Here is a 22,123-nt window from a genome sequence, read left to right as displayed (position 1 = left end):
AAAGCCGACAGGAAGGAAGTGGGGGGTAAATGATCCAAGTTTTTTTTTATTCATGATTGGGTTTTCACCAGGAGTTATATCAGTTTGATTGTTGGATTTTGCGGTCAATAAGCACAGATTGGGGGACCATTGGTGCCCTGTCATACGGACTCGTTTATACAAGAATGTTTTTGTCTTTTATTTTTCAAGTGACGAATAGTCTGTGCATCAGTGACTGTATACAACATGTACTATTCAATAGTTATGAATGTTTATGAGTTAACCAATCGTTTGGTGAGGTCTGTGTTCCTCAAACAAGCTACCTTGAAACGGTAGCAGACTTATAAACCCAGCAGACATGACTTGGTGAATGGTGTTACTACTTGCTACTACTCCAAACGTAAGAAGAGGGTATAATATCGACAAAAAAAGAGAAAAAGGTAAAAAGTAGGATAACAGCCAACCCATGTATGCGTGCCTATTCCCTTATAATCCGAAAAAAAAAAAAAAAAAAAAAAAAAAAAAAGCAGATAGATAGATGATCCACCCTCAATCCAGCTCCCCATCCCCTCATTAAACCCTCAAACCAGAACGCCTCGCTCAGCCATATAGTGAAAGAGAGAAGAAAAGAAAAAAAAAAGATAAATTAGGAGGAAAAGAGAAGCGTACAAGCCTGAGCAGGGCTTTTCCCACTTCAGCCGCTATATCATGATTAGAAATTCGTAAACTGCTCGCCATTATCGTCTTCTTCATCATCGGCTCCAGCAAGGCCAGGCTCAAAGGTTACCCGAGGTTGCTGGCCGGTGGCTGCCCATGACCTAGCTAGTCTATTGCCGTCGCCCTGGCGTGCCACGGCACCGCCGGTTCCTAGAAGGCTTCTGGCGCCGCGGGCAAGAACGGGTCTGGCTGAAGATTGCTCCGGCTGCAAACTGCTTGACGGCTTGACGTACTCTTGCCGCAGCTGCCGTTCCATGGGAGATGGTAGAGGCGCCATGGGTGTGGTTGTTGACGGAAAAGGCAGTCGTGTGGTACTCTGGAACCGCGTGGGCGTGTTGACTACTACGGAGGGAGGTAACGTCGCACCGGATGCTCGCGGTGCAGCAGGGGTGTTGGGGAAAGCGGAGCTGGCCCTGGACGCACCAAACTGCGCCGAGAACCGGTACGGGCCATCATTCTCCTCGTCTTCGTCAAACTCCGACATTGGCCCTAACTGAACCGAGTCTGCAAATCGCGAGGCCTGCGCCAGCTTCTCCTGAAACGACCGAATGCGGTCCTCACTAGGGCCACGCATCGAATCGTCTGGTATTTCCGAAGCCGTGTTGGGATAGACGCCCCCACCGCCGCCTGAAAACCGCCGTGTGGAGTTTTCAGATCGCTCGGAAATGGGTGGCAGCCTTGAGTCTTGTAGGCCGGCGTTAGGACGACCCCTGGTTGAATTTTGAGAAGGAGTGGGTTGGTCAGAGTACTGTGCTTTCGGCTGGGGAGTATAAGGTGTATTTGCAGTAGTGCTTGACCCGAAGCGGCTGGAGAACCAAGCCGAGGGCATTGGTTGTGAAGGTGTGCTACCGTACGCCGGCCCGCGCGAGTTATCCTGCTGTCGAGGTCCAGAGGGCTCTTGAGTCCTTCTCACGAGGGGATTCTCCTGTTGAGATTGGGATCTTGCAATGTTTTGTCCGTCTTGATCGGCGGCACTTCCAAATCGACCGCCAGGTCTTGACAACACGGAACCGCCAAAGTTTGGCGGGGCAGTTGCTGTATAGCTCCGACGAAGGCTCGTACGAAGCGGAGTCCTGCCACCAATGGCTACGTCGTCCACCTCGCGTTGACGCGGCTGCGTCTGGCTCAACCAGAATCCCAGTGCTTGACGAGCAAGCTTCTTTTTGTTCTTGTCTGCAAGCTCTGTCGCTGTGTGCGCCCAACCCCTCAGCTTGACAAGTTCGAGTTCCCAAACCTCCAGGGTTGCGCCTCTCAGCCGCTCGATATCATAGATGGCGGCATCGGTCTCTTGATTGTCCAGCCCATTGGCAATGGCGCGCCATGAGTTGACCACGACCTGCAGATCTGATTGATTGGCGACACTGCTCATTATTATCATGCGGTTCGTCTCACCAATCCACGTGTTCATCAGGTCAATAGTCTCATGCAGTTGCCGGTCCTGTAGGGCCGCTTCCGACTCCCAAGTCACAACAAACTTGTCGTGCAGAGCTTCCTGCCAGGTAACAAAGGCATCTGTAGCCATGCGTTCCTTGCGTAGCCGGCTTGCTGCGTGATATGTGGTTGCGAGCCTCTGGCGACGCACTTCTCGAGCGAAGCTGGGCCAGCCCTCGAGACAAGTAGTCGCGGCGGTCCAGTAGGCCCCGAGACGCGCATCATCTGCCATGCTCTCCAGCCCTGCAGCTGCCGTGGTCCAGGCTTCTATTATGCTGCCCGCTACATTTTCCAGATCAATCCTGCGGGCCGAGTTGCGGGCCTCGTCATTGTGGTATATCTGAGAGCGCATGAGGCCAATCAAAGGATCCAAGAGGGCACGCCTACGAAACCGCTGAGCCTTCAGGTCAAGCTGTCTCTGTCTGAACCTCTCGCTCTCGTGAACGGCTCGCAGCTCGGATAGCGCTGCAACAGTTCGGTTGTACTCCGAGTAACGATGGAAAAGGGCATATCGCTCTTCCATCAGCCATTCGTACAGCTGATTGTACAACAAATCTTGGTCCCGCCGCCTGGAAAATTCCCTTAATCGGAGCTCGCGGAGCCAATGTTGAGCAAAGTCTTTTAGTATCATAGCATCTGCCTTGGCGGCAAGCATTTGCGACAGACCAGCAGCCTGTCCCAACGCAGACAGTGTTAGGGCCTGAGTTTTTTTCCTCTGCGAGTTGGAAAGCTCCCGGAATATTCTTTCGAGCCTGGCTTGCTTGCGCCAGAAATCAAAAATGCCAGTCGCGTCATGATCGAGGACAAGACTGGAAGCCATTGATTGAAACATGGACATGTCGGAGTGCCGGGACTGCCACATACTCAACGCATTAGATTGGCGCATATGGGAGGCATCCGCCTCGGCCGCAGTCCACAGTTTCGTGGCGCTCTGCAGTTCTGCCGACCAAGTCAAAACGGCACCTTGCCTCAGGCGAGCCGAGTTAAAAGCATCAGCAACACGCTCCTGATGTCGCCTGAAAAGCTTTGCAAATGTGATTTTGAGAAGCCCTCTGGAGCACATTTGGAGCGCGACTTCTTCCTGCTCTTCTTGTTTCTTCGTGACTATGCGCCAAGCGAGCAGCGCTCCATTGGCGGCAAAGCTGAAAGCCTTGAATTTGTCTGCCGACACCTTTTGCGACCAGCCATCGAAGACCTTCTTCCTGAGCAAGTGTCTCCTTGCGATTTCGGTTCTCTCCACCTCCTCCTGAGCAGCGGTCCACCAGTGTGTAAAGGCTTTATGAAGTAGCGAGAGTTCATAAGCTCGTTCTGCACGCTTCATGATCCGTTCCTCCCGACGTGCTGTCTCGACCAGTTGCCTTGCTGTTTCTGCAGCTTCACTTCTCCGGGCCCTTGCCATCCCAGCAGCCAGGCGCCATGTGTTGACAAACTTCTTGCTCAGTGACCTCCTCTCCATTTGACCAGCCAGAGACTCCATGTAGTCGTTGCTTGCCGAGAGGCGGTTGCGCTGGTCACGCCATGACTGCAATAGTCCTCCCATCCTACGGGAGTGGAAATTCTGGTGTGCCGCTGCTATTTCCGCCAATACCGACTGCCGCAGTTCCGACTCATTCTCAATGTCTCCTTGTTGCATGGGGGCCTGTAAAACGGGATGCGAGGCCGGCGGAGAATCGCGAGGCTCATGCCATTTTGAGCCGGCAAAATTCTCATCATCTCTGGGAGGTGAACCATATGGGGGAAGTGGTGTCTCGCTATGCCTGGCCCCTGAAATTTGATCTGGATTCAGGGCCTCCTGGCCTTGACGATGAACCTCGGTAGATGATATTCTTGTGTATTGTTTCGGGAAGGCCGAAGGTGCCAGTTTACGAGCACTTCGTGCCGTATCGTTCCTTTGAGGGCCGAGTAAGCTGCCATAGCCAAACAAAAGTTGTTCATTGCCTTCTGCGTCTCCATTTCCAGAAACATCAGCATCATGTAAATCGCTTTCGGGGGCCTGGGGCTCAGCGGTCGTCTTGGGTCGCAGAGGTAGTTGGGCATGTTCGTTAGCGACGTCAAAAGCATGGTTGTCGTTGTCACGAGATTTGACCTCGCCGTCGTCACCATTTTCGTCCTCATAAATAATTTCATCAGCGTCCAGGGATGACTCTGCCACCTGAATGCGGTGCGGATGAGAGCCACCTGGCCAGTTGATTTCTGGCGCATGGATGCTACCGGAATGCGGAGTAGCCCTGAAAGATCTCGGGTTCGAAATGCTGCTCTGTAGCCATCTGGATAGCATTGGCAGGTCATGCTGAGCCTGAGGTGCTGGTAATGAGTGAACAGGTTGAGGTGGTCTCTGTGGTGAGTCGGCGGCTGATGATACCGATGGTGGCACAGGGGGTCGGATAGGCAGGTTGACACGTCCGAAAGCTGCCGGCAGGGGTCGCAACAAGGGGCGCGTTCGATTTGGAGACGTTGCCTGCGACGACTGACCCGAGGGACCATTATTACCAGCAGGCCTGGCTCCACGCTGCGCCGCCGGAGTTTGCGGGGCGATCTCGGGGAGTGGCCGTGGGGGAAAGTCCTCTGTCGAGGAGACAAACGACACAGCGCGAGGACGCTGCGAACCGTCAGTCTTGGTAACGACTCCGTTGGGTTCCAGGTCAGCCAATGCCTCGGAATGAATGCGCGAGTGGCCATTGAGATTCGACGCGACAGCAACATCTCCCTCGCTGTCATCTCTTGGCTTCTGCCGAGGGCTGGTAGATATGCTGCTGTTCGTTGCGCCCCCGGGCAAGTGCGCAAAAGAGTTGGACCGGGTTGAAAGTGCTGGCCGGTCATCGTCGTCGCCGGCGTCGGTTGACTGAAGAGGGTGACCATCCAGGTTGATCTCGATGTCCATGCCCTCTAAGACGGACCGGAACTTCCTGAGCAGGCCGGGCCCGACGCCGCGCCTGCCACCGATCTTGAAAAGGAGTCGCGACAGGCGTGGGTCATCGGTAGAGATTCCATGTTGCGGGAAAACTTGCTCGCTGCCCTCAAACAACGCCGCCGTCTCGGTGAGCGTTCGCTTCTCGTCGGCGGCGAGGATTTCCTGTCCGCGCAGTACGGACTCGTAGATGATTGATATTTCTATGAATCCGGAGTGGGTTACTTAGTACTTGGGTCGCCTTGAGGAACCTGGCGCGCGCACAGGGCGCTTTGGGCCAGATCAACGCACCTTCATTAGAGTAGTATGGCTCCGCTGGTCCTTGGCTCGAAGGCGGGTTGTAGGAAGACAGATTATGCGAAGACAGGGAGGAATAGGGTCTGCCATCTCCGTCGGATGATAGCAAGTCTGTTGGCGGCATGGGAGCAAGCGTACCGGCGAAGTCATTATATTGGAGTGCAAGAGTCAGGTAATAGAAGCGCGGTTACTTTGCATAGTCTTGCTGTCGTGTCGTGGTGGTGATGTTGAAAATATCGTCTTCTTGCTTGTTTGGTGATGTTACACCTAAGGCGACATCAATGCGCGCGCAATCTGGGCCTGGATCGACCAGGAGAGGCTCGTTCGATTCGAGACTACAGAACCAGACACCGATACAGTTTTCTGATGCGCCAGGGGGTCGGGGACGACTAGTGCAGTGTCGATCCGGCAACGATCTGAACAATGCCCAAAAAAAAAAAAAAAAAAAAAAAGCATATAAAAAGCACGCGGCCACCTCCAACCCGGTTCCGTCGTCGCCGTTTTAGGGTCAAGCTCTCCTTGTTCGCTGCATTTGATCAGAGACTCAAAGAGGAGAACAGGACAAAAAAAAGACAACAGAACAAAGAACAGGAATTGATCAGTCTAGGTCACCTGCTGTCAAGAATCTGGAATAAATTTCTTAATTGGTCAAATATATGCAAGCAACGAGCGTTTTGTCTTTGTTGTGTGTGTACAATTCGATAGCTGTTCAGGTAGACTTTCGGGGGGGAGACGCGGAATGCCGTGTCTATCCGGAAACAGGAATGGCGGTCGACGCGCGCAAAGAGGAGCTTTGGCTACTCACTTTTTTTTTTCCCACGCGGAGGGGCTGGGATCAAGGGTTGACAAGGATTCGCGTCAGGTCCGCATGCAGGGTGCGGGTGCGCGTTAATGAGATGAGCGACGAAGTACCTCCCTCACCCTTTCTAACTAGCCGGTGGTCACGTGGATTATTAAGCGATCTCAACTCTGGACTGGCTTGGCAAAACGATTCGTTCAGCCCGTGTTGTTTGATTTGGTTTGACATGGACACAGCCAAGGGTCGTCATAGACACTTTTGTCAACAGTCCTTTTAAAGCAATCAAGATGCAGCCCAGAACGCGTCCTATTCAAAAGTTTGCTCAGAGTGTGTCACAATGCTCGACTGAGGTCAGTCTAATTTGTTTTTCTATACTACATTTACATGATTTCGTTCCTATAGTTACTGTTTATCTGGGCCTGCTCTGGCACAAGCTATCAACATTTATTTGGCTTTTCCAGCACACATTGGACTCGCCACTAACGCCCACCTCTCATTGACAGGCCGCTATTTACGGCAAATGCATCATTGCAGACTACAACTCGGTGCACAAAGATAAATGCAAACAGGAGTTTATGAAACTCAAGGATTGTTACCTTGTACGCCTCTGCCTCTATTCGCCACTGTATATTTTGCACACCAATTCTTCCGCTTACAACTTCTAATCTTCTCTCTAAATAGGCCGCAGCCAAAAAGCCACGATGAATTGGGTATCTGATCTAGGCATGTAGCATGATATTGTGCAATTTTTTTTCTTTCGTTTTATTGCCGTTAGATACAAAAACATTAATTAGTTTCTGGTCCAATCCGGCACTGTCTTAACAAGCCTTTACATGCTCTTGTTTTCCTTTTACCAACGTCTTTGTAGGTGCTCATCCATCCACAGGATCCAGACTACGTAGTTTAGAGACGTATCCCCCCATCAAAGCTTCAGCAACCTGAGCCTGAACGTGGCCTTCTGGACTTCCTGCATCTCCTCCGCAATGACACCGTCCTCGGGCTGGTCGGCGACCTCGCCCTCCATGGGTCTTCTCAAAGCCTTCTCCAGCATGCTCGACTGCGACTGGAAAACCTTTTCGATGCCGGTGGCCTCGGGGTCTTCAAGCACCTTGTACTCCATCCTTACATCATCAGTAGCCACCAAACCTGCCTTTTTCCGTAGCCTCTGCACACGATTGATAATCTCTCGTGCCAAACCCTCATCTGCAAGATCGGCATGGAGTTCACAGTCGAGGATAATGAGCACATCGTTGTCGGTGTTTGTTTCAAGATGCTGCGAGGATCCATCTGCCGCCGGACTCAGTCCACGCTTGACCACCAGATCTCCGGCATCCAGCTTTATGCCATCAACCTCAATCGTTCCCTGCTGCACATATGCATGGACCTGCTCGCTTTTGAGCAGGGGCAGCGCTTTCTTGACCTTGGCCATGTCCTTCTTCAGTTTCTTTCCAAGAACTGGCCAGTCAGCTGTAGCGCTGTACTGAACACCGTATTTGGCCTCGTCTGACGTCAAAACAAGATCCCGTATGTTGAGCTCCTCGCTAATGTAGCCCTGAAGAGATTTAACATCATCCAGGTACTCTTGACTATGGTGGATAACGATCAGTGTCTTGAGCGGCGTCTTCAGGCCGATGGCTCTCCTCTCACGAGACACTCTGGCAAGCTCGATGACTTTCTGCATACGCCCGACTTTGCGCTCAACCACTGGGTCGAAAAGCTCTTGCCTGACAGTCGGGAACGGCAAAAAGTGAACGCTCCTCATGTCGCTGCTCTGCAACTCCTCGGGCAGGTCTTTGGGGATGAACGGTGCCAGCTTCTGGTAGATGGTCTCCGTGATGAAAGGCGTGAAAGGAGCCAGTCCCTTGCAAAGGGTGAACAGCACCTCGAAGAGGGTGTTGAGCGCGTGCACGGTATCTTCAACGCCATTCTCGCCCTTGAGACGCTTACGGTTGAACCGAATGTACCAGTTCGTCGTGTTGTCAATAAGGCCCAGTAAGCGGGGCACGACGGTGTAAAGTCGGTAGTCTATCATGGTTAGTCCCGGCTGACGGTTTTTGAAAGAACCTGAAATAAAGAAAACAATACTTACGCTTCATCTCTTCGTTCACGAACTCAAGAAGACTTTGACAACTGGCCAAGATCCAGCGGTCCATCACGTTCTCGTTTGAGGATTCTGCAGTAGGATTCCACGTGTAGTCCTTGTCCTCAGCCTTCTTCAAAAGAGCGACTTGTCCCTCAAAGAATTTGTAGCTGTTCCAGAATGGTAGCAGGACCCTCTGAATGACCTCCTTCACGCCAGTCTCTTTGAAACGAAGTGGCTCAGCTCGCACCACGGGAGAGTTGATCAGATATAGTCGCAACGCATCAGATCCATATTTGTCCATGACGATGTCAGGAGCCGGGTAGTTCTTGAGCCGCTTCGACATTTTCTTTCCATCCTCGGCCAGCACAATTCCGTTTACAACACAGTTTTTGAACGGCGCAATACCGAAAAGGTGAGTGCCGAGAACCAGCATTGTGTAAAACCAACCGCGCGTCTGATCCAGACCTTCGGCAATGAAATCTCCGGGGAATGATTTCTCAAACTTCTCGACATTTTCAAAGGGGTAGTGTTGGCTGGCGTAAGGCATGGAACCGGACTCGAACCAGCAGTCAAAGACCTCCTCAATACGCTTCAGAACACCCTTGCCCTTTTTGCTCGGGATGGTAATATGATCGATGTGGTGTCGGTGTAGATCGGTGATTTCTCCCTCGTAACCGCTGAGCTTTTTGAGCTCCTCAATGCTGCCAACACATACCCTCTCCTCAAGATCATCACTGACCCAGAGTGGGATGGGTGTGCCCCAATACCTGTTGCGCGACACATTCCAGTCCCTAGCATTTGCGATCCAGCTGGCAAAGCGTTTCTCCTTGACGAAACTGGGGACCCAATGTTGCGTCTCAATATTCTCGAGCATCTTTGGTACGATCTCCGGGATACGAACAAACCATGAAGGAACGGCGCGGTAAATGAGAGGGGTATCGGATCTTGGGCACATGGGGTAAGAGTGCTTGAGTTGCGAGTCGGCTACCAAGCGCCCTGTGCCTTTCAAGTATTTGATAATGTGCTTATCGGCTTCTTTGACGTGCATGCCCGCAAAGTCGCGGACTTTGTCGGTGAAGTGGCCGGTCTCGTTGACAGGGTCTGCCGGTGGCCGGTTCTCGTTGATGACTCCTGCCTCAGTTGCAACGTTGTAATCGTCTTCACCGAAAGCAGGAGCCTGGTGAACAATACCGACACCACCGTCGTCAGTAACATAGGTTGCGTTCAACACGCGGAATCCGACATCCTTGAACTCCTCGTAGAAGTAGTCGAACAACGGCTCATATTCCCAACCAAGCATATCCTTGCCCCTGATCTTCTGAAGGATTTGGAACTTGGCTTTCTTAGGATCCTTGTACAAAGTTCCCATCAGTTTTTCGAGGAGAATGTAGTTCTTGCCAGACTTTTCGTCGCGAATCTTGACGTACTCGAAATCAGGGTGTGCTGCCAGAGCAAGGTTGGAAGGCAGTGTCCATGGTGTTGTTGTCCAAGCAAGCAGGCAAGTCTCCGGGTCTGACTTGAGAGGGAAAGAAACCACAACGGCCGGGTCTGTGACGTCCTGGTAATTTTGGTTCGCCTCGAAGTTGCTCAGAGCTGTGGTGAGGACAGTAGAGTATGGCATCACACGGAAGCCCTGGTAGACCTGTCCCTTGTCGAACAGCTGTTTGAAAACCCACCACTCTGATTCCATGAATTTGGGGTCCATGGTCTGGCAAATGTTAGCCAGCAACAGTAAGAATGGGGACTAGGGAATTCCATAGCCTCCATAAGGTCGTATTCTATCCACGCACCTTGTAGTCGTTGTCGAAATCGATCCACCGACCCAATCTTTCAATGGTATGCCTCCATTCTTCGCGGTAGCGCATAACAATAGACCGGCATTCCTCGTTGTAGTTGGCAAGACCAAACTTCTCAACTGCTGCCTTGCCTGAGATTCCATGCTTCTTGTCGATCTCGTGTTCAATGGGCAGGCCGTGAGTATCCCACCCGAAACGCCTCTCAACATGATAACCCTTCATGGACCAGTACCTGGGGATAATGTCTTTGATGGTAGAAGCGAGCAGGTGGCCATAGTGAGGAAGCCCAGTGGCGAAAGGGGGACCATCGTAGAAGGTATACAGAGGGCGGCCTTGGGAGAGCTCGACCTGGCGCATAGGAAAAAAGACATTAGGCTCATGAAAGTAGCTTGAACGGCAAAGCCAATCCTAGCTTTTGGTTGAGGTAGTAAAGGTTTTACACACCTGTCTCTCGAAAGCATTGATCTCACGCCATCTGGCGATGACCGCCTCCTCCTCCTTTGGGAAACTGATAGACATCTTGTCCGGCGGCGACACTGGCCCAGATGGACACTTTCAAATCTTGTTTCTCACTCTCTCAAGATAGTTTCTCCGGAAATCAGAGGGATGAGGTGCGATTGATGATGTATGAAAGACCTTCAGAACCTTTGTGTCTGTAGATCAATGTTTGGTGTCGCTATTTTTTTACCAGCAGACCTGTTTTGACTCACACCACAAACTCATCTCTATATTGCTCACAAAAATTTCCGCGTTTGGGTTATGCTGGATGGGCAAATCCAGACGCGCGGGCAAGCAGTTACCACGACGTATGGCGGGGTAGTACGGATTGGAAGCCGCGGGGTCGAATCGCGCGCGCGCAGGATACCCTGGAGGCGACTGTGGAGACGTGGTCCACCATGACGAAGAAAAAAAAAGAAGGTAGCGCCGAGTGCTCCAACAGCAGAGATTGCGTCTGATGGTACATTGAGGAACTTGGTTCTCGCAAGCCAGGGTCTCACTGGGAAGGTGGGTATATCAATTGATTGACTGCGATTACACGCTAGTGGTGAAACCCCTGTAGTCTACGTATGAAGTGGTCTTCCCCCCTGAGTGCACCATAAACATTTCGGACGACGACGAGTAAACAATGATGCAAACAAAGCCCGCCCATCCATCCTAGTCGCCCGTAGTCGAGACTCGCCCAGAAAGAAGTATTGGGCAATTCCTGCTACGTCTCCGGTCAACGGCTTACACTACCGTATACTGGCTACCGTCCTAGCCGGCTGCATCCATAATTCATACATGTTTAATTCGTTGGTTTGCTTTGCTGCACGATCATTAAACCACCTTTTCGGCCGGCCGACTCGAACAGACCTGACTCCGACCGACTCCTGCATCATCTTCCGAGACTCGAGACCTGCGTGGCGCCCTGGCGCATTATACGTCGCATCAACCCACAGAAATCGATTTAGTCTTCTTTTCGACGTTGTGATATTTCACATAGAGCTTCATCTTCACCCCCCGCGCTTATTTTTGGCGTCTCAGAAACGTAGCCGTCGATCAGCGTAGGTCTGTCCGGACGAATAGGCCCGGAGGCCAGCTAGAGAGCATCATGTATTCTCTTTTCAGCAGAGGCAGAACTCGAACGAATACACTCGATTTGCCGAAACAAGCTCGCGAGAATGTAATTAAATTGGACAGTCCAGCGGCAAAGGTAAAAGGCATCCCTGAGAACCCACGTTGTGGGTGCGCTTCTGGCTAACAACAGCACCGGGAATCAGGCCGAGGAGCTCTCCAAAGTACTCAACCAGATGAAGCTCATACTCCAGGGCACACATGGTATGCGTGCTCCCAGATAAGGTAGCCAGTACTATATGGGTCCATTACTGACACACAGGACACGGTTGCTGGGTGTAAAAGACTCTGAAAGCAATCCGGACCAAGTCTTCCATCTCATCGAAGGTATCATCAACGAAGACTTGTTATATATTCTGGCCGTCAACCTCCACAAACTACCGTTCGAATCCCGGAAGGATGCTCAATTCATCTTCTCTTCTGTTTTCCGCTTTCGCCCAGCGTCGGCCTCGGCCAAGAGCGACCCAATTGCCCTTAGTTGGGTGGTCAATCAACGGCCCCAAGTGCTGTTGGAACTGTGCAGAGGATATGATCACAAAGAGAGTGCTACGGCCGCTGGATCCGTGTTGAGGGAAGTGCTGAAGCACGAGGGTGCTTGCAAAGTTATACTATACGACGACGGCGATCAGCCAGGCTCTAGTGTCAATGGCGTCCAGGCAATTGACAGAGACAGGCCGCAAAGTGGGAGTGGCGTGTTCTGGAAGTTCTTTGACTGGATCGACAGGGGTTCATTTGAGGTTTCTGCTGATGCCTTTACAACTTTCAGGGTGAGCAATATCTTTTAACAGGCCTCCGACTTTTTTTTTTTTTTTTTGACTTTTTTTTTTTCAAAAGCCAGTACTAACAGCCATGAAGGAAATTCTGACAAAACAAAAGGAGGTGGTGCCACACTATCTTCGAGTCAACTTCGACCTCTTCTGCAGCAAGTACAACACTGTTTTAGTCCAGTCTAGCAGCTACGTGACCAAGAGACAGTCTATCAAGCTGCTGGGAGAGATATTGTTGGATCGCTCCAATTATTCGGTCATGACTGAGTACGTAGCCTCGGGCGAGCATCTCAAAATTTGCATGAACTTGTTGCGTGACGACCGCAAGATGGTACAGTACGAGGGCTTCCACGTCTTCAAGGTGTTTGTGGCCAACCCAAACAAGTCGATTCCTGTACAACGTATCCTCATCATGAACAAGGACAAACTGCTCAACTTCCTGTCTCATTTCCTCGAGGATCGAACAGATGACGAGCAATTCATCGACGAACGAGAATTCCTTATCAAACAGATTCGCAACATGCCTGCTTCGCCTGTGCCACCTCAGGGGAGGTGACCGATGATTAGGATCTCTTCGAGTTCAGAGATCGATTTCACTTTTTTGTCGACAGGGCTTCGAGGCTTGGCAGGGGCTCAGCTACAACTATACTTTCTGCTGGTTTTTTTTTTCAGGCCGGCTGTGCAGCCACCAGGCGCAAAGCCAAGCCTCCAACACGACGTCAGGCGAGGAGAGGGGCAAGAGGAATGGATGAATCATTGGATGACCACAAGCATCTTCTTTTGAGCGGCCTGAATGACGACAACGGATGAGCAGCTCAAAGAAATTGAGTTTTTTGTCGATGAGTAATGAACGAGATGAGTCGTGGCGGAGTACAATACCCGTAAAGGCTGTTGTGGTATTGAGGACAAAGGCTGAAGGACAGGTGTATTGCTATTAGCATAAGCGACGACTCCTCCGCGGAGTGAGTAACGATCTAGATAGTTAGATGCCACTATACATAGTAACAGAGGGTCATATCAGGTCACTACGGAGTATCAAGAATCAAAATAACGGAAGGGCCTCCGGTAACTTCGTTAACCCTATTATAGCTTCGAACTAATGCGATGACACGCTAAAAAAAAAGGTAGGAAGATAGTCGCTCACCGACAGAACTGATTGTGCCAATGCGCAATCTTTACCGAGCTTTTCCGTGTTGGTTAGCTTGGCAATGGACAAGCATACTAAAGATGGGTTTCTTCTGGTAGTGATTATGCAGCTAACCTACATGTTTTTTTTTTTTTAATAGTCAAAGCCTCTACGATTTAGTCTAGGTGATTATCTAGGCAAGCTATTTGCGTACCTACCTCGGTACGTATTAAGTTAATTCTCGTCCCAAGCACGCGATGCAATTGGCCTCAAAGTCATGGAACAGTTGCCCGATTTATGTGCGTCTTGAATAACAACAATTTTTTATTGGTGGTATCAATCGTTTCGCATAATTTCAATATTTGATCTAACCTGATTTCCCCAAGAACAAAACGTACCCGTATAGCGCCCCGTAACTCCTGATCTCGATTTTCACCAAATTTAATTCCACACATTCCTCTGAATTCTAGGGGATCCTCATTCGTCTCAAGATCTGTACCAAGCCCGTCCTAGTTGCTGGCACTTCTTGTGCCACCGCCGGAACACCCCAAATCTCGCTGTGTGAGACATGAGTATCTCATCAACAGCAGAGGCCTATCACCGCTGCTTGCCGAGGGTTGTTTGAGTCAAAACTGTCCTACTCGGCGGTGTGCTGTTGCCCATCGCTGCGAAAAGCAGATAATAATAGTACTATGTAGAGTTGCCCCTGTAGGACGCTCAAGCTGCGTGCATAAGCTCGACAGGAGGGCGTGCGGTATGCGCCAAGATCGGCTTTGGTACATCGATGGGGCTTATGAATGCATCCTCGGGATCGTCGGTCATGTCGCAAATAGCAATGGCGGGCAGCTCGGGCGAGGCACCGTCCTGGCCGGGCTGGAAGATGAGGGTAGAGCTGCGGCTCCTGGTGTTGCCTCCAGTGGGCGAGATGGGAGTCTGAACTCCGCTGAGGGCGGAGGCGTCTTTGTTGTGGTGGAGCTTGGCCAGAGCCTCTGCAAGATCCTCGGCGTGCACCAGCTTGTTTGGAGCATCCTCCAGCCTCATCTCCCAATCGTGGGGCGGCGACGGCGGCGGCGAGATGAAGAAGAGCTTGCCGGCATCGGGCAGGGCGAGGCGCTCATCCTTGACGTCTAGTGGGGTCGGGCGGCCAAAGTAGACGTTGCAGCTCGCTCCCATGATGGACTCGCCATCCCAGACCCGACGGACGGCGATGGCATCCTCCTCGGAGAAGAAAGAAATCACAATGCGCGCAAAAGATTTGAGTGGCGCGAAAGAATGTATCGGAGCGGTTTTTGTGACGAGGTCGCGGATGGTCTCCAGGTTGTCAGGGCGGAAGATGTCGCGATCCAGAAGGTTGGTGAAGAGTAGGGTGTTGGTCGGTGTGACAGGTTGTGTCAGAGGCGGCAGGTTTGATAGGTCCAGGCTCAGGTTGGACTTGCGCGAAACGCTGGAGGATGTCGAGGTGCGCGTGGGCAGCGAAGGCCTGAAATCTTCTTGCGACATGATGCCGATTGTGAGTGTGTGAGGAGTTATAAGTTTTGTAGTTGGAAATTGCTGGGGTTGCCAAAAGGCAAGTCGTAAATTGATTCGATCAAGCGGGGATGTAAATGGTTGACTCAAAAGTACCAAGTCAAGTTTGATGGTTAAAGGCAAGATGGGTAATTAGTCTCTTGGCGTTTCTTGGGTTGTGAACAAATATGGTCCTGTGTGTAATATTTGGATGTTTTGTTGTATCCGTGTTATTTGTTGGTTTTCTGTCGGAGAGCTGAGCAATCAACTCAAACTGTTGGAGGATGGAAGAAGCGGCAAGCCATAGATATAGCTATGAATCCTTCATCAAGGTACGAAACAGACGGTTGGCAGAAGCCGACGCAGAACAACGGGCTGTGAAACGTACCGGGAGTGGCCACGGGCCTTGCTGCTGCGCCAGCATTCGAAAGACGGTCGTCTGTCAGTCAGGCGGGCTTGGAGGCCGCGTGGTGGACTTAGTGGGTCCATAGTAGTGGCGGATACAGCGCCCAGACTCGTGCATTCCAGTCTACAAGCCTGCTGTACCTTACCTAACGGGGTAGGTAGTGATTGTAAGAAGGCTGTGCTCTTCCAGTATCGGCTTTACTCGGACACTCATTTGTCTTTTCGCCAAGCTTGCGGAAAAATTGTCATCCTTGGCGCAGTTCCGACGATGGCCAAAACACCACAAGATTTTGCCTCCCAGAATGCCCACCAGTTGCCAAGCCACAAAATCAGAGATCCACAGGCAATGAAGAGGTGATTTGTTCAGACGAAGCTCGTTCGGCGATACCTTTTTTTTTTTTTTTTTTTTTTTTTTTTTCTGTTCGCCAAGCTCGTCACCCTGATGTTTGGTTAGCTCGCCACTCCAAGCAAAGCCTCCATTTTCTCCCTATTTAATCTGGTATACGTATTCAGGTTTTGCTGTTAACATGTAATCCAGCCGCACCGTTGCATCGGATCAAGTGAAGCAATATCAATACTAAGCCTCGTTCCACTCTAATCTCAACATTATTTTTCTTCCCCTCTTCTTCTCACCGCAGTCAACAAACATATTTGTACAGATGCTTCGGTGGCGGTGGATAACAAAAGCGACCACAGCCTCTACGTCCCAAAGTCTATGTTACAATCATTGAAAGTAAATTGGTGGGACCCAAGGTTGGAGCAGTCAAGAGATATCGGTGTCATCTTAAGAGTTACAGCCCCCACGCCCTGGAGCCATTGAAGGTTTTGTTTGATGATCCCAATGATCCCCTTATTTGTTCCTTTGAAAGGAAAGTACCAAGTATCTTTTTTGGGGACAAATGTAAGCTTGCGATACGTCTCAACCACAAGCCACAGACGCGTAGCACTTAATTTCGTCTGCTGAGCTACCTCCCTTACGTAGCAGTTGTTACGAACAATTTCAATTTCTGAATGAGGGCTCCAAACACAGCCTCAGTAAGAAAACGATAGTGGTTTACCTCCTGGTCCCCCGGGGGATAAACGATGATCGCATTCCGGGACAGGGAGAGTCATTTATTTATGAATGATGACCGGCTCCGCCGGTCGCATGAGTAATTGGCACTGCCATAGGTTGTTTAAAAGATACACAAGCCTTGTTGTAGAGCAACTGCTTTAAGTACCTTATTCACCCAACTGGCTGGTTCGGTACCTTACTCATCACCTAAATCAGCTCCACCTACCCAATCTGTCGCCTCTTTGGTTCTTCCATGGTTGCATGGTCCTTGGCTCGCCATGTTCCTTCAGGGTTCTGGATTACAGAACAACAAAAAAATATTCTCAATGGTGGTTTTGAGTTCTTCTTTTTTTTTTTTTTTTTTTTTTTTTTTTTTTCTCTCTCCCGACACCATAGTAAGTCAGGTTTTTAAGTTAGTAGTGACGGTACTCTACAGTGTCATGGCATAGACAATCAACGTAATGCAGCGTACAAGGCATAGCATAGCATTGAAATATGTAATGCTCATGTGTTGCAATTATCCATCTCACCAAACTAAGTGGTTGAACATGCAAACATACAACTCTTGGCGTGACGCTACACTGCCTCAAGACTATCTATCTAATTAACTCGTAAAAATAAAAAATAAACAATAAAAAGATTTATTGGTTCGGTGAGTGCATTTGCACTTGATATGCTGCCAAGCTTTGCGACCGTCAAGGTTCACACTGCCACGTTTTGGAGTCTGCCGTGAGCCAAAGCAACGAGAAAGAAGAAAAACAAAACATTAGTCCTGCTCATATGCGCCATAGGCTCAGTCTTCGAAGCGACCTCGGGCCGGTCCAGAGATTGACTGGATGATACGACGGAGCTGCCTCATGGGAAATTCCTTGCGTAGCCGATGTTAAACAAAGGTAGGTGGCAGTGCCAGAATCGAAGGCTTAATCAGAAGCCCAAACCACCACATCCCCGCTAATCATAACAGACAGCCAACTGAATACAGTAGAACTCGGAAGTGTCTTAACCGTTTTACAACCCCAACCGCCCTGTATTAATATATAGGTACAGTTATTTAATCGTACATAAGTAGTTTTATGATACATATATCGAAACAAACAGTAATGCATCTAAATGCTTCCAAGGCGACTGACTGAGAATGCCAGTCGGATGGGATGAAAACGAATCAACTTTCACACTGCTCAGCCACCGGCTCGTCTCTTCGGAAACGCTGCTGTACCTTGGACGTGTCTCTCCGCGATAACCCTCAGCTTGGTGTGATCGACAAACACTAAAGGTTTGTCAGACAGCTTGCCTGACATCATAAATACCCAGCTATCTGATTTCTACCCCGAGTCTCTGGACCAGCTCCTCGGACACTCGGCTATGCAGCTTGTTGATCTCGTCGTTCTTGAGTGTGCGCTCTAAACTTCGGTAGTTGATCCGGTAACACAAGCTTCGCCTGCCAGTTTTGGGATGAATAAACTCGTCGGCGCGATGCACATCTTCAACCACATCACCAGCCACACCCCGGACGATCTCCATCACATCGTTTTCGTGGAAATCATGCGGCCCTCCGAGACCACCACCTGCGGCAGATGAAGTGGACCTGAGCCAGAAGGAGATATCTTTTCGGCAGGCTGGGTATTTAGAGAACGGTTTGAATAATTTCAACAAGTCTGGGTTCTCTGAGACGCCACGGAACTGAGACAGAAACCGCTCGTCTTGTGACCAAAAGAGCCGAATGTCGGGAATCTGGAACAGTAGCATCGCAATGCGGTCGAGGCCGAGACCAAAGGCCCAGCCAAGTTGTGATGGTTGGTCAGCCTCTATGTAGATATGTTGCTGGGTTACACCACACCCAAGGACTTCAAGCCAGTCCCCGCCGTAGTAGACCTCCAGTTCCCATGACGGGCTGGTAAAAGGAAAGTATGCCTCCACCCAGCGCATACGAAGGGGTTCTTCTTCGACCGCTGAAGAAGGCTCTGTTGGCACTGCAGGCTGCTCGGTTACTGTCTCGCCGGCAGCCTTGGCCTTGGCAGCCTTCTTTTCAGCCTTTGCGATGGCCTTCCGCGATGTCTCCTCTGCAGCTTTCCTGGCGGCCTGCCGAGCCCGCGTAAAGATTTCCACTACCATGAGCTCGAGTGACCGCTTCAGGTGCGCTGAGATGGCTTCAGCTTCGGCAGGCGAGTGATGTTGCTCCTGAAGTGGGTTACGCTCCGGGTGAAAGAAAGGATTTGGGTCCTCTACTTTGACGTCGTGTGTCGGCAGCTTCTCAAAGTCAGCCCAAACCGCCGCAGCAATGTCGCCTCCAGGCACTTGTGCCCGGTCCCATACTCGCATACCCTCCATCTGGTGGAAGACGGGGTAGTGGGTCCGGTCGATTTCATCCCGGCGATAGACGTCAGCGCTGATCAGATAGCCCTGGCTCTCATTGCGGCGAAACAGCTCCAGTTCATGGGCGCTGGTATGCGTCCGCAGGAGTGTGTCCTTGTTTACATAGTAGGTATCACTGCGAGCACGGCCTGGGTGGTCTGCCGGAAAACCAAGGGAGTCGAAGTTTTCAAAGGTGGAGACAACGGGATCAAAGGTATTGTGATACTTGAACGTGGGAGCAGGGAATTTGCTCTCAATGATTTCCCTGGTTATTGCCAGGGGGTGGTCCTTCTGCAAATGCAGTTTCCGTGATGTTGCGTTGGCAACGTTTGATGGTACATTAAACCAGGAATCCTTTTGGTAATCACGTCCATTGATCTTGATTGATCCCAGACTTTGCTTGGTAGCCTGTTCATCAATTGCGGGCGTAGGAGATGATGCTATTGTTCCTTCGTCAGTGAAACGGTTTTCGGAGTAGGCTGGACTTGGGTCGGCCTTACCAGAGTACCACCTCCTTGCACAGCCCGGCGTTGAGGTTGAGACTGTTAAGATTATTTGTCTACTTGATGACCTGCATTGCCTGGCCAAGGCCACAGCTCTAGATCGAAGGAGTGGTGCCATTTTGATAACGTAAACACAAAAAGAATGAGAGATAAAAAAAAAAAAAAAAAAAAAAAAAAAAAAAAAAAAAAAGGCAGGGGCTTCAAACGAACGCGCAGTTATTTGATGCTAGCGTGTATATTTTCGTTTAGTTAGAAGACAAGCATAATATTTGCAGACTCTTCGACAAAGTCAAACATCCCAAGGACAGGGCAGCGGCTCATCTCATTGGAAGCCTGACAGCTCCTTCGGAAAAGACAATTGGTCAATTTTATGGGAGATCTTCCATGAACGAGGTTGATGCTGTTGGATTCTCCTTCCATCAAATTGTTGATGGGGCTGGTCGAGCCATCTGTACCCACTATTTGCCTGTCAAGCTGTGTAATCGTTGGCACTTATCTCCTATCGATACAGAAAATACAGAAAAGGCTCCACCGGGCCCATGTATCTCCAAGCTAAGGGACAGTGCTAAACCAGCTGTACCTTACAGGCTTACTGTATGATGACGAACTTTTTTAGTGAATCGGGCTTGTATTTCCCGAGAGTGAACTGAACTGCCGTAAAATCGCAATGCGACCGGGTCATTTGGACTCCATGCCTACTACCCTACCTTTACCTTGCCAACATAACCACCAAACGGCACAACGGACCATTGGGGAGGTTTTTGGCAACTTAGTTAACAAATCGCCAATATACAGCTAAATAATACTTCACTGTTACTATTTGTATCGGGCATGGTATATCCCTCGAGGCGACACCTCACTGGCGAGTAGTAGTTGGCTGCCCCTGAGCAGATAACACTGCTGGGCGAAAACGCGATGGCAACGCCACCATCTCCGGCTCCGGCCTCGGCTTCGGACTTGGCCCGAACCACTTCAGCCCTTCGTCCTGCAACACCAAAGCCAGCACAAAAGAAGGTTGATGCTATCAAGTATCCCTTCTGGTTTGGTGGCAGTGCTTCAAGTTTGGCAGCATGTGTAACACATCCGTTAGATTTAGGTGAGCGGCTTGAAAGGACTCCAGCGATGCGGCGTTGGAAAATGGGGAACCACAAAATGTATTTTTTTGTTCTATTTTTTTTTGTTATTTCTTGCTAACCAAACAATCCGAGGTAGTCAAGGCAAGTAAAATGTTGTCTATAAAGAAAACTTGGCGAGGACCACGGTGTGAAGTGATTCGTTATTGAACAGGCGTTGCGCACACTAGGTCTAGACTAGTCGCATGAAACCGGGTTAGCAATCCACGTTTTACTAATACAGCATATCAACCTCACAGGTTCGCCTACAGACGCGAACAGGTGATATGCCAAAGAGCATGAGCGGCACTTTTGTTCATGTCGCCCGCCACAATGGAGTGACGGGTCTTTATGCAGGCCTGTCTGCGTCTCTTCTTCGCCAGCTGACCTATTCGACAACGCGGTTTGGCGTCTACGAAGAGGTGAAAACCCGGCTGACGGAACGTAACGGTGGCCGACAGCCTTCTTTCCCGACCCTGGTTGCCATCTCTGCCGCGTCGGGGTTCCTCGGCGGAATTTCTGGAAATGCAGCCGACGTCCTGAACGTGAGGATGCAGCACGACGCTGCCCTGCCGGTGGAACAACGAAGGAATTACAACCACGCCATCGACGGCATGATCAGGATGCTGAGAGAAGAAGGCGGTATCACAAGCTGGTTTCGGGGCGTACTGCCAAACAGTCTTCGGGCTGCAGCAATGACGGCGTCCCAGCTAGCATCGTATGACACATTCAAAAAGCTACTGATCAGCCACACGCCGTTAACAGATAACCTGTCTACTCACTTTACCGCCAGCTTCCTGGCTGGTGTGACTGCAGCCACTGTCACAAGCCCCGTTGATGTTATCAAGACACGTGTCATGTCGTCCACCAGCGCTACGTCCAGCATACCAAAGCTGGTGATGGAAATCTATGCCGCAGAGGGAATGGGCTGGATGTTCAAGGGCTGGGTACCCAGCTTTCTACGTCTTGGACCGTAAGTAACCCGGACGTCTATATCAACCGGATCCAGGGCATGTAACTGACAAGCGCGACTGTTCTTCGAAACTTTAGGCAGACAATCTGCACCTTTCTCTTCTTGGAGGCCCACCGGAAGATGTACCGCAGGGCAAAATCAATTGAGGAGCCATTATGATATGGCATCTGGACCTTTCATTGAAGAGGGCGAAGAAGCGGTAGCTAAGAGCACTCATATGCTATTTCTAAGATTCGGAATCAGTGAGAGTATAGATGCACATTCTTGTGCTAGACTTACCTGGGCAGTTTGGTGGTGCTAGTGCAGCATATATAGACAGCGTGGCATTTGATGGTGTTGGAATCTGCATATAGGCTCAGATCCTTGGTTGGTCATTTATTTTGGTCTTTTGTTACCTCGATAGAACAGTCAATAATTAGAACTAGACCATCCATATTTAAACCAGTTGAAAGCAGGACTGTCACCGTTGTACGCGGAAAGAGTCTGTCAGTGCGCCATGGACCGTGATTATGATATGAAAGTGTCCAATATGCCAAAAAAAAGAAAAGAAAACCACCAACTTTATAAGCCGCCACCCGCCAGATTTTGAGACAGCGGTGGGAAAAGATACCATGATCATATACGCCAAAACGCCCCAAGCAGGAAAAAAATCCAAATAGAGATTCTGCACTTTCAACTTTGACTCACGTGCCCTGAGAGAA

General features: G+C 50.4%; 7 protein-coding genes across 7 annotated transcripts; 3 read left to right on the top strand and 4 right to left on the bottom strand.

Annotated features, from left to right (window-relative positions):
* Positions 1-691: 691 nt before the first annotated feature.
* On the bottom strand, positions 692-5,456 carry PgNI_09775 (uncharacterized protein; the record flags this gene model as incomplete). Its single annotated transcript, XM_031129757.1, has 2 exons — positions 692-5,238; positions 5,327-5,456. The coding sequence occupies 2 exons, from the start codon at positions 5,454-5,456 to the stop codon at positions 692-694; spliced, it is 4,677 nt and encodes a 1,558-aa protein (XP_030977694.1).
* A 1,597-nt stretch (positions 5,457-7,053) lies between these two features.
* PgNI_09774 (uncharacterized protein) lies at positions 7,054-10,529 on the bottom strand (the record flags this gene model as incomplete). Its single annotated transcript, XM_031129756.1, has 4 exons — positions 7,054-8,156; positions 8,221-9,922; positions 10,005-10,358; positions 10,455-10,529. The coding sequence occupies 4 exons, from the start codon at positions 10,527-10,529 to the stop codon at positions 7,054-7,056; spliced, it is 3,234 nt and encodes a 1,077-aa protein (XP_030978154.1).
* A 591-nt stretch (positions 10,530-11,120) lies between these two features.
* PgNI_09773 (uncharacterized protein) lies at positions 11,121-12,947 on the top strand (the record flags this gene model as incomplete). Its single annotated transcript, XM_031129755.1, has 3 exons — positions 11,121-11,703; positions 11,771-12,391; positions 12,459-12,947. The coding sequence occupies exons 2-3, from the start codon at positions 11,864-11,866 to the stop codon at positions 12,945-12,947; spliced, it is 1,017 nt and encodes a 338-aa protein (XP_030978152.1). The 5' UTR covers positions 11,121-11,703; positions 11,771-11,863.
* Positions 12,948-12,950: 3 nt separating this feature from the next.
* PgNI_09772 (uncharacterized protein) lies at positions 12,951-13,201 on the top strand (the record flags this gene model as incomplete). Its single annotated transcript, XM_031129754.1, is given in 2 exon segments — positions 12,951-13,049; positions 13,064-13,201. The coding sequence occupies 2 exon segments, from the start codon at positions 12,951-12,953 to the stop codon at positions 13,199-13,201; spliced, it is 237 nt and encodes a 78-aa protein (XP_030978151.1).
* Positions 13,202-14,234: 1,033 nt separating this feature from the next.
* On the bottom strand, positions 14,235-15,017 carry PgNI_09771 (uncharacterized protein; the record flags this gene model as incomplete). Its single annotated transcript, XM_031129753.1, has 1 exon — positions 14,235-15,017. The coding sequence occupies one exon, from the start codon at positions 15,015-15,017 to the stop codon at positions 14,235-14,237; it is 783 nt and encodes a 260-aa protein (XP_030977659.1).
* A 2,776-nt stretch (positions 15,018-17,793) lies between these two features.
* Positions 17,794-19,455, bottom strand: PgNI_09770 (uncharacterized protein; the record flags this gene model as incomplete). Its single annotated transcript, XM_031129752.1, has 1 exon — positions 17,794-19,455. The coding sequence occupies one exon, from the start codon at positions 19,453-19,455 to the stop codon at positions 17,794-17,796; it is 1,662 nt and encodes a 553-aa protein (XP_030978153.1).
* A 797-nt stretch (positions 19,456-20,252) lies between these two features.
* Positions 20,253-21,581, top strand: PgNI_09769 (uncharacterized protein; the record flags this gene model as incomplete). Its single annotated transcript, XM_031129751.1, has 3 exons — positions 20,253-20,411; positions 20,710-21,422; positions 21,500-21,581. The coding sequence occupies 3 exons, from the start codon at positions 20,253-20,255 to the stop codon at positions 21,579-21,581; spliced, it is 954 nt and encodes a 317-aa protein (XP_030977746.1).
* Between the last annotated feature and the right edge of the window lie 542 nt (positions 21,582-22,123).

The sequence above is a fragment of the Pyricularia grisea genome (assembly GCF_004355905.1).
Source record: "Pyricularia grisea strain NI907 chromosome Unknown Pyricularia_grisea_NI907_Scaffold_7, whole genome shotgun sequence".
NCBI classification, from domain to species: Eukaryota; Fungi; Ascomycota; class Sordariomycetes; order Magnaporthales; family Pyriculariaceae; genus Pyricularia; species Pyricularia grisea.
This window is presented reverse-complemented; position numbering and strand designations above follow the sequence as displayed.